Source organism: Arachis ipaensis, chromosome B10 (genome assembly GCF_000816755.2).
Source record: "Arachis ipaensis cultivar K30076 chromosome B10, Araip1.1, whole genome shotgun sequence".
Taxonomy (NCBI): domain Eukaryota; kingdom Viridiplantae; phylum Streptophyta; class Magnoliopsida; order Fabales; family Fabaceae; genus Arachis; species Arachis ipaensis.
The window spans coordinates 22884354-22897736 of NC_029794.2; the positions used below are offsets into that span (position 1 = coordinate 22884354).

The 13383-nt window shown below is 40.8% G+C and overlaps 1 protein-coding gene across 1 annotated transcript; it reads left to right on the plus strand.

The window, feature by feature from the left end:
- On the plus strand, positions 9295-11643 carry LOC107620419. Its single transcript, XM_021113995.1, has 2 exons — positions 9295-11083; positions 11188-11643. Exons 1-2 carry the CDS (start codon positions 9579-9581, stop codon positions 11594-11596), a joined length of 1914 nt encoding a protein of 637 aa, XP_020969654.1. The 5' UTR covers positions 9295-9578; the 3' UTR covers positions 11597-11643.

Here is a 13383-nt window from a genome sequence, read left to right on the forward strand (position 1 = left end):
CTAGGGGGGAAGATCCTTTTAGTGAGGACATAATGAGGGCAAAAGTTCCGAGAAACTTTAGAAGCCCCGATATGGACCTCTACGACGAAACCACTGATCCGAAGCATCACTTGAGCAATTTTAAAAGTCGGATGTATCTGGCTGATGCTTCTGATGCTACGCGATGCAAAGCTTTCCCGACAACCTTGTTGAAAGCGGCGATGAAGTGGTTCGACAGCCTCCCCCCGAGGTCGGTTACTAGTTTTGAAGACCTCTTAAGGAAGTTCTTGATGAGGTTCTCTATCCAGAAAGACAAAGTAAAACATGCACCAAGCCTCCTGAGAATAAAGCAGGAGGTCGGAGAATCCTTACGAGCCTGTATAGAAAGGTTCAACAAAGCATGTTTAGAGATTCAAGACCTGCCCACAAAGGCAGTCATAATGGGGTTAGTCAATGGGCTTAGAGAAGGTCCCTTCTCACAGTCCATATCCAAAAGACACCCCATCTCTTTAAGCGATGTGCAGGAAAGAGCTGAAAAGTACATCAACATGGAGGAAAATGCTAAGCTGGGAGACCTGAGTTGGCGACCTGGGCACCCTCCCTCAACAAAAGAGAGGGAGAGGGAAACCAAGAAGAAGGAAGAACTCGGTCTCGATAGACCAAGAAAATATCACTCTTATACTCCTCTAAAAGTCTCCATAGTGGATGTATACAGAGAGATTTGTAATACGGAAAGGCTGCCACCCCCCAGACCCATTAAAAATAAAAAAAGGGGGAGCCGCAACGACTACTGTGAGTACCATAAGATATATGGTCACTCCACAAATGACTGCTACGACCTTAAAAATGTGATAGAAAAGCTGGCTAGGGAAGGTCGGCTCGACAGATATCTCATAGAAAGGTCGGATAGTCATGGGAAGAGAAAGCGAGATGATACGGATAGAAGAGACCCAGCACCACAGACTCCGGAGAGACATATCCACATGATCTCAGGAGGGTTCGCGGGAGGGGGACTCACCAAATCCTCTCGCAAAAGGCATCTCAAGAGAGTCTACCAGGTCGGAGGAGAGTCATCCGACCTCCCTACTATTTCATTCACGAAAGAAGATGGGCAAGGAATAATCCCTGGACATGATGATCCAGTGGTAATAACTATGATCCTGGCGAATGCCCATCTCCATAGAACCCTAGTGGACCAAGGAAGCTCAGCGGACATCCTTTTTAAGCCCGCTTTTGATAAACTAGGGTTGGATGAGAAAGAGTTGAGAGCTTACCCCGACACCTTATACGGATTAGGCGACACGCCAATAAAGCCACTGGGATTTTTGCCCCTCCACACCACTTTTGGAAAAGGGGAAAAATCAAAAACTCTGAGTATAGACTTCATAGTCATCGATGTAGGGTCAACATATAATGCTTTAATCGGCAGAGCTACCCTTAATCGACTCGGAGCGGTGGTATCCACTCCTCACCTTTGTATGAAATTTTCGACCCAGCGGGGATAGCAACGGTAAGGGGGGACCAGAAATTGGCAAGGAAACGCTACAATGAAAGCCTAAACCTGAGGGGAAAGGGCTGAGAAATCCACACAATAGAGCTCGGAGGTGCAAGGGTTAGAGAAGAGCTACGACCACAGCCAGGAGGAAAAACCGAAGAGATACAGGTCGGCGAAGAAGAAGGAAAAGTCACTCACATAGGAGCCAACCTAGGGGAAACCCTAAAACAAGGGTTGACTAAGCTCCTAAGAGATAACTCCGATCTCTTCGCCTGGAAGGCCTCCGACATGCCAGGAATAGACCCCAAGCTCATGTCCCACAGGCTTTCGGTCTACTCGGGGTCCCGACCTGTACAACAAAGAAGACGCAAGCTCGGCCCGGAACGAGCCCTGGTAGTAGAAGAGCAAGTACAGGCACTCCTAGAAGCTGGCTTCATCAGAGAAGTCAAGTACCCAACATGGCTAGCCAATGTAGTGCTAGTCAAAAAACAAAATGGCAACTAGAGAATGTGTGTCGACTATACCGACTTAAATAAGGCCTGTCCCAAGGACCCTTATCCACTGCCAAGCATTGATACCCTAGTAGACTCCAGCTCGGGGTATCAATACTTATCATTCATGGACGCCTACTCGGGATATAACCAAATCCCGATGTATGTGCCAGACCAGGAGAAGACATCATTCATCACACCCAGAGCTAATTTCTGCTACGTGGTCATGCCATTTGGATTGAAAAATGCAGGGGCCACATACCAGAGGTTGATGAATAAGGTGTTCACCTCTCACCTGGGAAGCCTAATGGAAGTATACGTCGACGACATGTTGGTGAAAACCGAAAAAGAAGTCGACCTCTTGTCAGATCTCTCACGAGTCTTTGACACCATAAGGTTACACGGGATGAGACTAAATCCCGCAAAGTGTGCCTTAGTGGTAGAGGCAGGAAAATTTCTAGGGTTTATGCTGACACAAAGAGGGATCGAAGCAAATTCCGATAAGTGTAGAGCTATCCTGGAGATGAAAAGCCCGACTTGTTTAAGAGAGGTCCAACAACTGAATGGCCGACTTGCAGCCCTCTCCAGATTTTTGGCAGGATCGGCACTAAAATCCCTTCCGCTGTTCTCCCTATTGAGAAAGGGATGTCAGTTCGAATGGACTCCTGAATGCGAGGAGGCGTTCTAGGAGTTCAAAAGATTCTTGAGCCAACCTCCTATTCTAACTCGACCTATAGCTGGAGAAGACCTCGTCCTATACCTATCTGTAGCAAACAAGGCCGTCTCATCGGCCCTGATAAGAGAAGACGAGGCCGGTCAGCACCCAGTATATTTCATCAGTAAAGTTCTACAAGGCCCTGAGCTAAGGTACCACAAACTAGAGAAGTTTGCCTACTCCTTAGTAATAGCCTCACGAAGACTACGGCCTTACTTTCAAGCTCACACAATAAAAGTCCGCACGAACCAACCCATGAAGCAAATCCTCCAAAAGACGGATGTTGCAGGGAGAATGGTTCAATGGGCAATAGAGCTCTCCGAGTTCGACTTGAAGTATGAAACTCGGATGGCGATTAAAGCCCAGTGCCTCATCGACTTCATTGCAGAATACGCAGGAGACCAAGAGGAGAAACCAACTACATGGGAACTCTATGTAGATGGATCCTCAAACAAAACAGGAAGCGGTGCAGGCATAATACTGGTGGATGAAAGAGGAACCCAGATAGAGGTCTCCCTCAAATTTGAATTCCCAGCTTCAAATAATCAGGCAGAGTATGAAGCCTTGATTGTTGGATTGAAGCTGGCGGAAGAAGTGGGCGCTACAAAGGTGATGATATACAGCGACTCACAAGTGGTGACCTCCCAGATAAGTGGAGAGTATCAAGCAAAGGACCCAAATATGAAAAGGTATTTGGAAAAAACTCTGGAACACCTTGGGCGCTTTGCAGAAACCAAGGTCAAACACATAACTCGGAATTTAAATAGCAGAGCAGACGCCCTATCCAAGTTAGCAAGTACCAAGCCAGGAGGGAATAACAGAAGCCTGATCCAGGAAACTCTCCAGGAACCCTCCGTGGTAAAAGTAGAAGACAAGCAAGAGGTCCTTGAGGTAGTCGGACTAAACCTCGGATGGATGAACCCCTTGGTCAAATACATGAAGTTCGACATCCTTCCCAAGGAGGAGAAAGAGGCTAAGAAAATCCATAGGGAAGCACAATACTACACCTTGGTGAAAAATATTCTCTACAGGAGGGGGATATCAACACCATTGTTAAAGTGCGTACCGACCTCAAAAACCACCGAGGTGTTAGAAGAAGTCCATAGTGGGATCTGCGGAAATCATCTCGGGGCAAGGTCATTAGCCAGGAAAGTAATCCGAGCTGGATTCTACTGGCCAACCTTGCAGAAAGATGCCACAGAATTCGTGAAAAAATGCCAGCCATGTCAGATGCATGCAAATTTCCACGTGGCTCCCCTGGAGGAACTCATCAGTATCACTTCTCCATGGCCCTTTGCAAAATGGGGAATGGATTTGTTAGGTCCTTTTCCCCAGGCGCCAGGACAAGTCAGATACCTGATCGTGTGAATAGATTATTTCACAAAGTGGATAGAAGCAGAACCATTGGCCACCATCACCGCCCAAAGAAGTCGGAGGTTCCTCTACAAAAATATCATCACAAGGTATGGGATACCCTATTCCATTACTACAGATAATGGAACCCAGTTCACCGACTCTACCTTTAGAAGCCTAGTAGCCAGTATGAAAATCAAGCACCAGTTCACCTCGGTGGAACACCCGCAAGCCAATGGGAAAGCGGAGGCAGCCAACAAAGTCATACTGGCAGGGCTAAAGAAAAGGCTACAAGATGCAAAAGGAGCTTGGGCTGAAGAGCTCCCACAAGTGCTATGGGCTTACAGGACGACCCCCCAATCCGCCACTGGAGAAACACCATTCCGACTAGTTTATGGCGGAGAAGCCATGATCCCAATAGAAGTCAACGAGCAAAGCCCAAGAGTGATTCTCCATGACGAGATCGGAAATATACAGGGGCACAAAGAGGAGCTCGACTTGCTCCCCGAAATCCGAGAGAAAGCCCAGATAAGAGAAGCAGCGTTGAAGCAAAGGATGACTACAAGGTACAACAAAAAAGTCATTCGAAGAGCATTCGCCCCGAACGACTTGGTCTTGATCAGAAACGACATTGGAGTCAACAAATCAGGGGAAGGAAAGCTCGCTGCAAATTGGAAGGGACCTTACAAAATTAATGAGGTCTTAGGAAAAGGTTATTATAAGGTGACCGACTTAAACGGCACCAAGTTACCAAGGTCGTGGCATGCTTGTAACATGAAAAGGTACTATAGCTAAAAGCGAACTCTACTCCCTGATGTACTCTTTTACCAACTTCATGATTTTTTCCCAAAACCAAAGGGTTTTTTCTGGAGAAGGGTTTTTAACGAGGCATCATAGTATGGGCTAAGGGAAATAGACTGTCAAAAATCCTTAGCAGCAATAAAGTACCTCCCCAATTAATAAAGATCTTTTTACAAATATCTCTTAAATTCCTTTGTTGTTTTCTCTTTCTACGAAACGCGCCGACTTAAGCTCCACAAAACGTGAAAATCCCATGAACCGACCTAGATGGTCGTCAGGATAAAACGACGAGGTACAAGTCGGTGTAAAGAGGTTATAATAGGTGATCGTAAGAAACTCGGGAACATTCCGACTCATAAGTCGAAATGAAAAGACCGAGTAGAAATAGAAAACGAATCGCAAAAAATAACCTAATTCATGAAAACTCAATAAAACAAAATTGAGTACGAGAAATAAACAAAAGAGATCGAAAAACCCGGGAAAAGATCAGAAAGCTGTCCTTAAAATCCTTAAAACAAAAAGGTGCAGAAAGACAAACAAAGAAAGGGTTTTTTCTTTAGAAAAGATTAAGGAGAGTTCGAAAAGTCATTATCAAAAAGCATGCACATACAAGATAACTTAAAAACCCTTATCCAAAAAAGGGTACTTATTTTAACTTAAACCCTTATCAAAAAGGGGTATTTTTTGTTTACGGCCTTAAAAGGCCAGAAAGAAATTGTTCAACAAACAAACATAAAGAGTTTAAAAAAGGGGGGACCCATAGGCCGGGCCCCCATATAGCCAACGAAATTATTTTTTCAAGGGAAGAATAGACGGATCACCACCACCAGAGTCAGAAGGAGCACCACCAGGACCAGGAAGAGAGGCATCCATAGGAGAGGAAGTCGGAGGAACAGTAGAAGAACTCGGAGCGTCTTTAGGGCGAGGAGGGGACTCTATAATCCTCTGCCCCGAGTCTTCAATTCTGACTCGGAAATAATCACGGGGACAGGGGGATCCACAATGGCACCGTCAATGACAACCTTATCAGGATCTAAAGGAGAAAGGTCCAAGTCGGGAGCAATGACTCCGACCTGCTCCTTAAAGACCCTCCAAGCCTCCTCGGCGCCATCAGCAATAGAGTCCTCCAACTCGGCATAGGCCTTCCGAGAATTCAGCAGATCATTCTTCACAGCCACAAGATCTTCAAATAATTTTTGATAGCTGCCCTGCGCTGTCTTCCTCAAGTCCACCTCCATGTTGCATTGTGCTTGCAACTTCCTCCCCTTCTCTCGGAGATTATCTCTCTCCTCATTCAGTTTGGCGACTTCCTCCTTCAACTCCCTCTCATGCTCTTGATATATACGAAGCCTTCCTTCCAGCTCCTCGACCCTCGAGGTCATTCCTAAAGAACTGAGAGGAGCCTTCTCAAAAATATCCAAGAGTTTGTCACAAACCCCCGCCGCCTTGAAACTCTCCTCAACCAGAGTGGTAAGGTGGTGACGAACAGACACATCATCCATGCTTATACGAGCATGGGGGTAGATGTTCTTTCGGACGAATGCAAGAGCATCCGCCTTTACCTCACCAGAAGAGCCAGACTCTAAGGTCTTGCGCTTCTTATTCTCTGGCTCAGGAGAAGGTCGGGCAGAGGGGGGCGGCTGAGAGGAAACAGAAGAAGAAATCACAATGGGCTGGGAATGAGTCCCAACGTTCCGAGGAGGAGGAGGAGGAGAGATAACCGCCCTGGCACCACCAGTCCTGGCGCGAGACCTTGCTTTAGCCTCCTGGACTCTCTGGTAAGACTCCTGAGCGTTTGCCTTCGTCATCTCTGAAAAAACAATATATAATAGATTAAGACAAGTCAGGAAGGCCAATCGGACAAGTCGGTAACCTAACAAACAAATAAAAGCTACCTAGCTGTGCTTGGACAAAGGTCGGGACCCCTGGAGAAACTTTTTAGTGTCCAAATATGGGGCCATCCCCCACACTTCTCGGAGGAACCCCACAATGGCTGCTTCTACCTCGTCCAGGTCGTCCAGACCATATTTCTCGCAGGGGGAGACCTCCAGCCAGTATAAAGGAAATCGGGAAGAAGAATTATCATCCAGAAAAAAGGGGTGGTGACCCTCTACAGCTTGAACTTTGAAAAAATAATTTTTAAAGTCATGGAAGGATTCGTCAAAAAGGGTAAAAACTCTCCGACCCTGTATGGCTCGGAAAGACACCCACTGTTGCTTATTGTTTAGCCCACTGAAGGGTTTGGTCATATGAAAGAGATAGAAAAAAATCTTCAAAGAGGTCGGGAACTCCAAAGCTTGGCTAATAAATTGATAAATTTTCAAAAAACCCCAAGAGTTGGGGTGAAGCTGGGTAGGGGCAACTCGACAGTGATGCAAAACAGACATCTCAAAGTTTGAAAAAGGAAGAAAAACACCCAAACGGGTGATCATACATTCATACATAAAGAAAAAATGAAGGGCCGCCTCATTGGCCCTCCCAAAGCAAACTCGGTCTTCAGGACCCGGGACTACCAACTCATACTTCGGCTCGTCCTCCTCGGAAGTACAAATTCTGTGGTGAGTACGAAGGTGGGTGATAAAATCAGTATCGACCGAGGGTTCCTCCCCTAGGACCGTGACATCAACCCACTGAGAAAAGACATCTACGAAAGCCATTTCTTTTTCTTAAAAAGGTAACAAAAACCTACAAAGGAAAAAAGAAAAGATAAATCAAAAACACGGTCTCTAAAGGGAGGGAATACGGAACTAAAGTCTACAAACCAACCTATCTACAAAATAAAGGCATGCAAATAGAAAAGCATGTTCCAAAAAGAACTAACCTTTATCTGGAAATGAGGGTTGGAGGAAACGAAAGCCTTCGAAGATACAAGAATGCAGCACGAACGAATGAAGGGGAAATTTGAAAAATCGTAGAAACGAAACAATGAAAGAGAGGGAAAGTATTTATAAGTACGTTAGGGACACAATGGTAAAAACGGGGCAGTCATTAAAGACGCACCGTTACCAAGGCCATTAATCCCTACGCACATCCCTAACAGACGCGACGCTTGATTAGACGTAACTGTCAGAACCAAAAGGTCACAAAAAGTCACGTCGGTTTCGGACCATCACGTTGGTCCTCCAACAAGTCGGCTACAACCCCGAGTAGTATACTCGAACCCAAATCTTAAAAAGAAATTGGGCTCGAGTAGGGGCACTGTTCATACCCTGGCCCAACGCTAAGACCCAGGACCCAAGTAAAAAGGCCCAACCCAAAGGGTTGACCTCACCCAGTACCAATCTTCGTCTTAGGAAGTCGGTACTCGTCACGACTTGCTCTAAAGAAGTCGGGAACGAGGGTTAGCTGGCAGATAGGCACTCATTTGAATAAATAACTGCCCCTAGAATCTCTCTACCCACTTCCACAAGCCATATCTTAACTTCCCTAAGATAAAGGGACGGTTAACACCCTAAAAAAGTGGCACTACTCCAACGGTGGTTATTGGTTCACCACTATAAATACACTGACACTTCTCAGATATCTCTAAGTCCCAATACTCTCTAGACCTGTTAACACTCTTGCTAACTTAGGCATCGGAGTGTCTTTGCAGGCAAGGTAGCAAAAATCGCGTCTTTACTCGTATAAACGGACGATGTTACGAGTTCGCAGGTCATTCCCGTTCTCGTTTCTACTTCCGCGCCTGGTGAAGCTGGAATTCATGGAATCGCCGTGGAAGATCGTGAAATCGTGCAATCGTGCCGTCTCTACCGCGTCAAAGGAAAGGAAATCCAGAAGAAGAGGATTTGTGGGTTTGAGACGACCCGGCTGGCCCAACCCGAATCCCACTAAAAACTCTTCGATTTCTGTTGCACTTCCTAAACGGTTACTTATCTCCCACTCTTCCACTACTCTCAATCTCTCATTGACCCATGGTATTCTGCATTTTTTTTAGGTTTTTATTCAACGATTTTACACTTTTTTTTTTCTACTATTGTTAGCTTGTTGTCTTCTTAGTTCTTGTCAACACAGCTTTATGAGACTGACTCCATGAGTGTGGTGGCCTCTGCATGATTCATCTCTGTTCTGTGCTTGTGCGCTGCGGACCTGCGGTACCTTGTGCAATCTTATCTGGTAAGTACATAATAAATTAATAACATATTTAGTGATTTATCATCATTACAAATTTACAATTAGTGATTGTTATGCCTTTTGTTTTGTTAATAGTTTAAGGATAAAATAAAAACATGACAGTGATTAATGAACGTGAGTAGTGCTATATCTTACCAAAATTTCTCTCATTCTAAATTTTGTATTTCAAAGATTCCAATATAAATAAGGAGCACCAATATAATACATATATAGTACTGTGCTCAAATATAAGAAAAGTAGAAAATATCAACATCTCTCTCATTCTTAATTTTGTATTTCAAAGATTCCAATATAAATAAGGAGTACCAATATAATACATATATATAGTACTGTGCTCAAATATAATAAAAGTAGAAAATGTCAACGAAACATAATTGGATTGGGATTTAGGAACCTTGTTTTTCATTTAATTTTTTGGTTCTTAAAGCTTTGCTAGTTAAGTTTTTTAATTGCTACCTACAACCTAAATGCTTACATAGTTAATTATATATTTGTTTATAAGTTTATTTATTTTAGTGTAGTGAATTTGATATGGACTACAGAATTTTCTTTTAAAAATAATGTGAATTTATTACTACTGTGTTCTCATTTTAGATTTCATAGATTATAAATTATGTACTTCTATTTGTTTAGGTTTAATATGGCTTCAAATGCGGATAATGGTGAAAATAATACTGGAGTTGAAACTGATCGTGGTTGTGCATCCAAGAAGATCGCTAAAAATACTGCAGGAAATAGGAGTGACAAAGCTTTGAAGCATGGAATTTCGGTTGATGGAGATGCCAAAAAAATAAAATGCAAGTATTGTGATAAGGTGGTGACAGGAGGAGTATATAGGTTGAAACATCATTTGGCAGGAACAAAAAAAGATGTTGAACCTTGCATGGGTGTTTCTGATGAGGTTAAAAAGGATATGTTTGATATTGTTGTTGGTTTGCAAAAAAATTTAGTTAAGAAGACAAGAGAATTTGAAGAAAAGATACAAAGTAAAGATGAAGGAATAGAAGAAGAAGGGGATGCCTTACTTGGTGAGAAGAGAAGGGGAAAAGAAATACAGACACCAGCAAGTCTCTTTAAGAAAAGGGGTGTGAGCACTCAAACAACAATCAACTCAATTTTTAAGAAGGGCTTAAGGGAAGAGGCGTGTGATGAAATTGCTTCGTTCATCTACAATAATGCTATTCCCTTTAATGTTGCAAGGTCTGAAGAATACCATAACATGTTTGAGAAGGTTGCCCGCCATGGATTAGGATTCAAGCCACCTTCTTATGATGAGTTAAGAGGAAAATTATTGAAGAAGAAGGTAGAGTCAACCAAACTAACATTAGAAGAACATAAAGCTGAATGGAAGAAAACTGGATGCACTATTATGACAGATGGTTGGACAGATAAAAGAAGGAGAACTATTCTCAACTTTCTTGTGAATAGTCCTAAGGGAACTATTTTCTTGAAATCCATTAATGCTTCTGATATATGCAAAACAGCTGAAAAGATATTCAAGATGATTGATGAAGTTGTAGAGGAAGTGGGAGAAGAGAATGTGGTTCAAGTTGTAACTGATAATGCAGCTAACTACAAAAAGACAGGACAAATGTTGATGGAAAAGAGAAAGAATCTTTATTGGACTCCTTGTGCCGCTCATTGCATTGATTTGATGCTTGAAGATTTTGAGAAGAATCTAGATCTTCACAAAGACACCATTGCCAAAGGAAGAAAGCTAATTACTTACATATATTCTAGGACTTCTCTAATTTCCCTTTTACAACAGCACACCAAAGGAAGAGATTTAGTGAGACCAGGTATGACGCGATTTGCTACGTCCTACCTTACTTTGGGTAGTCTTAATGAGAAGAAGAATCCAATAATTAGAATGTTCATCTCGGATGAATGGAAGGAAAGCAAGTGCTCAAAGACAAGAGATGGGAAAAACATTGAAAATATTGTTTTGGATAAAACATTTTGGGGAAACATTATCCATTGCTTGAGAGGTGCTTATCCTCTTCTTCATGTGCTTCGTATAGTGAATTCAGAGGGTAAGGCAGCTATGGGATATATGTATTCTGAAATTGATCGTGCTAAAGAAAAGATTAAAGATGCTTTTCAAAGTGTTGAACTAAGGTAATAAAACTAGTAATAAGTAAACATTTTTCTCTCAGTTTTATCATTTAATTATTTACTAATTAACTAATTGTCTAATTCACTATTTGTATGTTTTTCTTTAGTTATAAACCTTTGTGGGATATTATTGATGCAAGATGGGACAAGCAACTCTTTAGGCCTTTGCATGCTGCAGGCTATTATTTGAATCCACAAATTCATTATAGTCCTAATTTTAAGGTTGAGTATGATGTTAAAAAAGGACTTTATGATTGTTTGGATATACTTGTGGGAGATCCTGCGCTCATTACAATTATTGATAGTCAACTTGAAGATTTCAAGAGTAAGGCTAAATTTTTTGGTAGAGATGTAGCCAAGAATGCTCTCAAAACCAAAACACCCTCACAATGGTGGGATTCTTATGGGGATGAACATCCAGAACTTCAAAAATTTGCTATCCGTGTCTTGAGTTTGACTTGTAGTTCATCAGGATGTGAGCGCAATTGGAGTGCTTTTGAGATGGTAAACTTTTAATTTGATATTAACTTAGGAATTTATTTTCTAAACTATAGAATTAGTTAATTATTTAATTCTATTTTTTTAATTAGCATATGTTAATATATTAAATACATACTTGTAAATTTTGATATTATTAGGTTTACACGAAAAGAAGAAATCGTTTGAAGACAAGCACAATGAATGATGTTATTTTTGTGATGACCAATTCAAGATTGGCAAGAAAGAAGTCATCAAGAAATACTGCTGATTATAGCCTTGAAGACTTGGATTCAGATGAAGAATGGATTGTGGAAGATGAAAATATGATAGAAAATATAGAAGAATTTGACACACAAAATGGTGTAAACTTAGCCCCTCAAGAAGATAGAGGTAAAGATGGGGTTCTTTGATTGATTTGGAGATTCCTCTTCTTGATGATGATGTTTTCAATGAGCTTCTCAACTTTTCTCCTAATGAAAATCAAAATGTTGGAGAACATGATGATCATGACTTTAATAAACTGCTTTAGTCTTTATATTTTTTAGTACGATGTTATGTTATCTATTTTGAATTTCAGACTTGTGGTTAGTTTATATTTTTATTTTTGAACTTTACAAATGTTACATTTTATTATATATTTATGCTACTTTATCTTTATTTTATCATTATGTTATTATTTATGATACGTTTGTCAAATTTAAATTCTCATTTTTATTTAAATTATTTAATTTTATCATGTTATATTAATGTTATAATTGATATTGATAAATTTATATAATTGGTAGAATCTTATGTTCCGTTTTACGATTTTACGTTCTACGATTTTTAATTAATTTTCTGATTCTATGTAAAATCTCGATTTTTGCTACCTTGTTTGCAGGTACCACCCCCCATTCTTTCGCATGCACAAGTCGGACGGAGGGCGCCGAGTTGCAGATCCACTTGAGATCCTCCTCCTTCATACGTTTGGGCCAACCAACGCCGTCCAGCCCATTAATCTCCGGTTACCATCGTAACACCTACCCTACTCAAACGGAATGGATCGAATTGGGTGTCCACAGATAGAGTATGAGTATAAATTGCCAGCAGTTGGGAACTTGCTTGAGAGAGAAGCGGAACGCAAGAAGGGATTTGAAATTGAAGTTGCGCATTGAGGGTTTTCTTGGACGACACTTTTAAAAAAGATTTATTTTAAATAATATTTTTTTAAAAAAATTTATAAAAATAAGAATAATTTTATATTTAAATATTTTATCTAAAATAATTTTTTTATTTATTAAATAAAAAAAATTTAAAAAATATCTTATAAAAATATAAATTATAACTTTTTAAAAAAATATATTTTTTATTATTTTAATATTTTATTTTATTATTAAAAATTTGTTAAACATACTAAAAAATAAAAAAATATTTGTTATTAAAAAAATATCTTTTTTTATCAATTTAATGACGGCTACATAAACGGCTAATTATTTTTTGTTATGGAAGTAAAAGTGGTGATATACTTTAACATGATAATTTTTGGTATTTTTTAAAATTGTGGAAGTACACAAATTCGTGAGACTGATTTCTGTACTTAAAATTTTTTAATTTTTTTTAACACAAATCTCTGGGACCGATTTGTGTACCTCTCAGAAATTCCTGGGACCGATTTGTGTACCTCTCACAAATCGGTCGGTCCGATTTCTGTACCTCTAGTTAAACGATCCCACATTTAAGTATAACATCCCAACAATTCACATTTAAGAAAAACACCACTACCACTCCAATATTAAAAATAAAAAATTCTACATAAACACCGAAATTTTTTATTTATGCAGTGA

What these genes read in the sequence shown, in the direction of transcription:
- LOC107620419 (XM_021113995.1), top strand. Translation starts at nt 9,579, where the DNA reads ATGTACTTCTATTTGTTTAGGTTTAATATGGCTTCAAATGCGGATAAT. An exon ending in TTTCAAAGTGTTGAACTAAG is followed by an intron (nt 11,084 to 11,187) that starts GTAATAAAACTA and finishes GTTTTTCTTTAG; the next exon opens with TTATAAACCTTTGTGGGATA.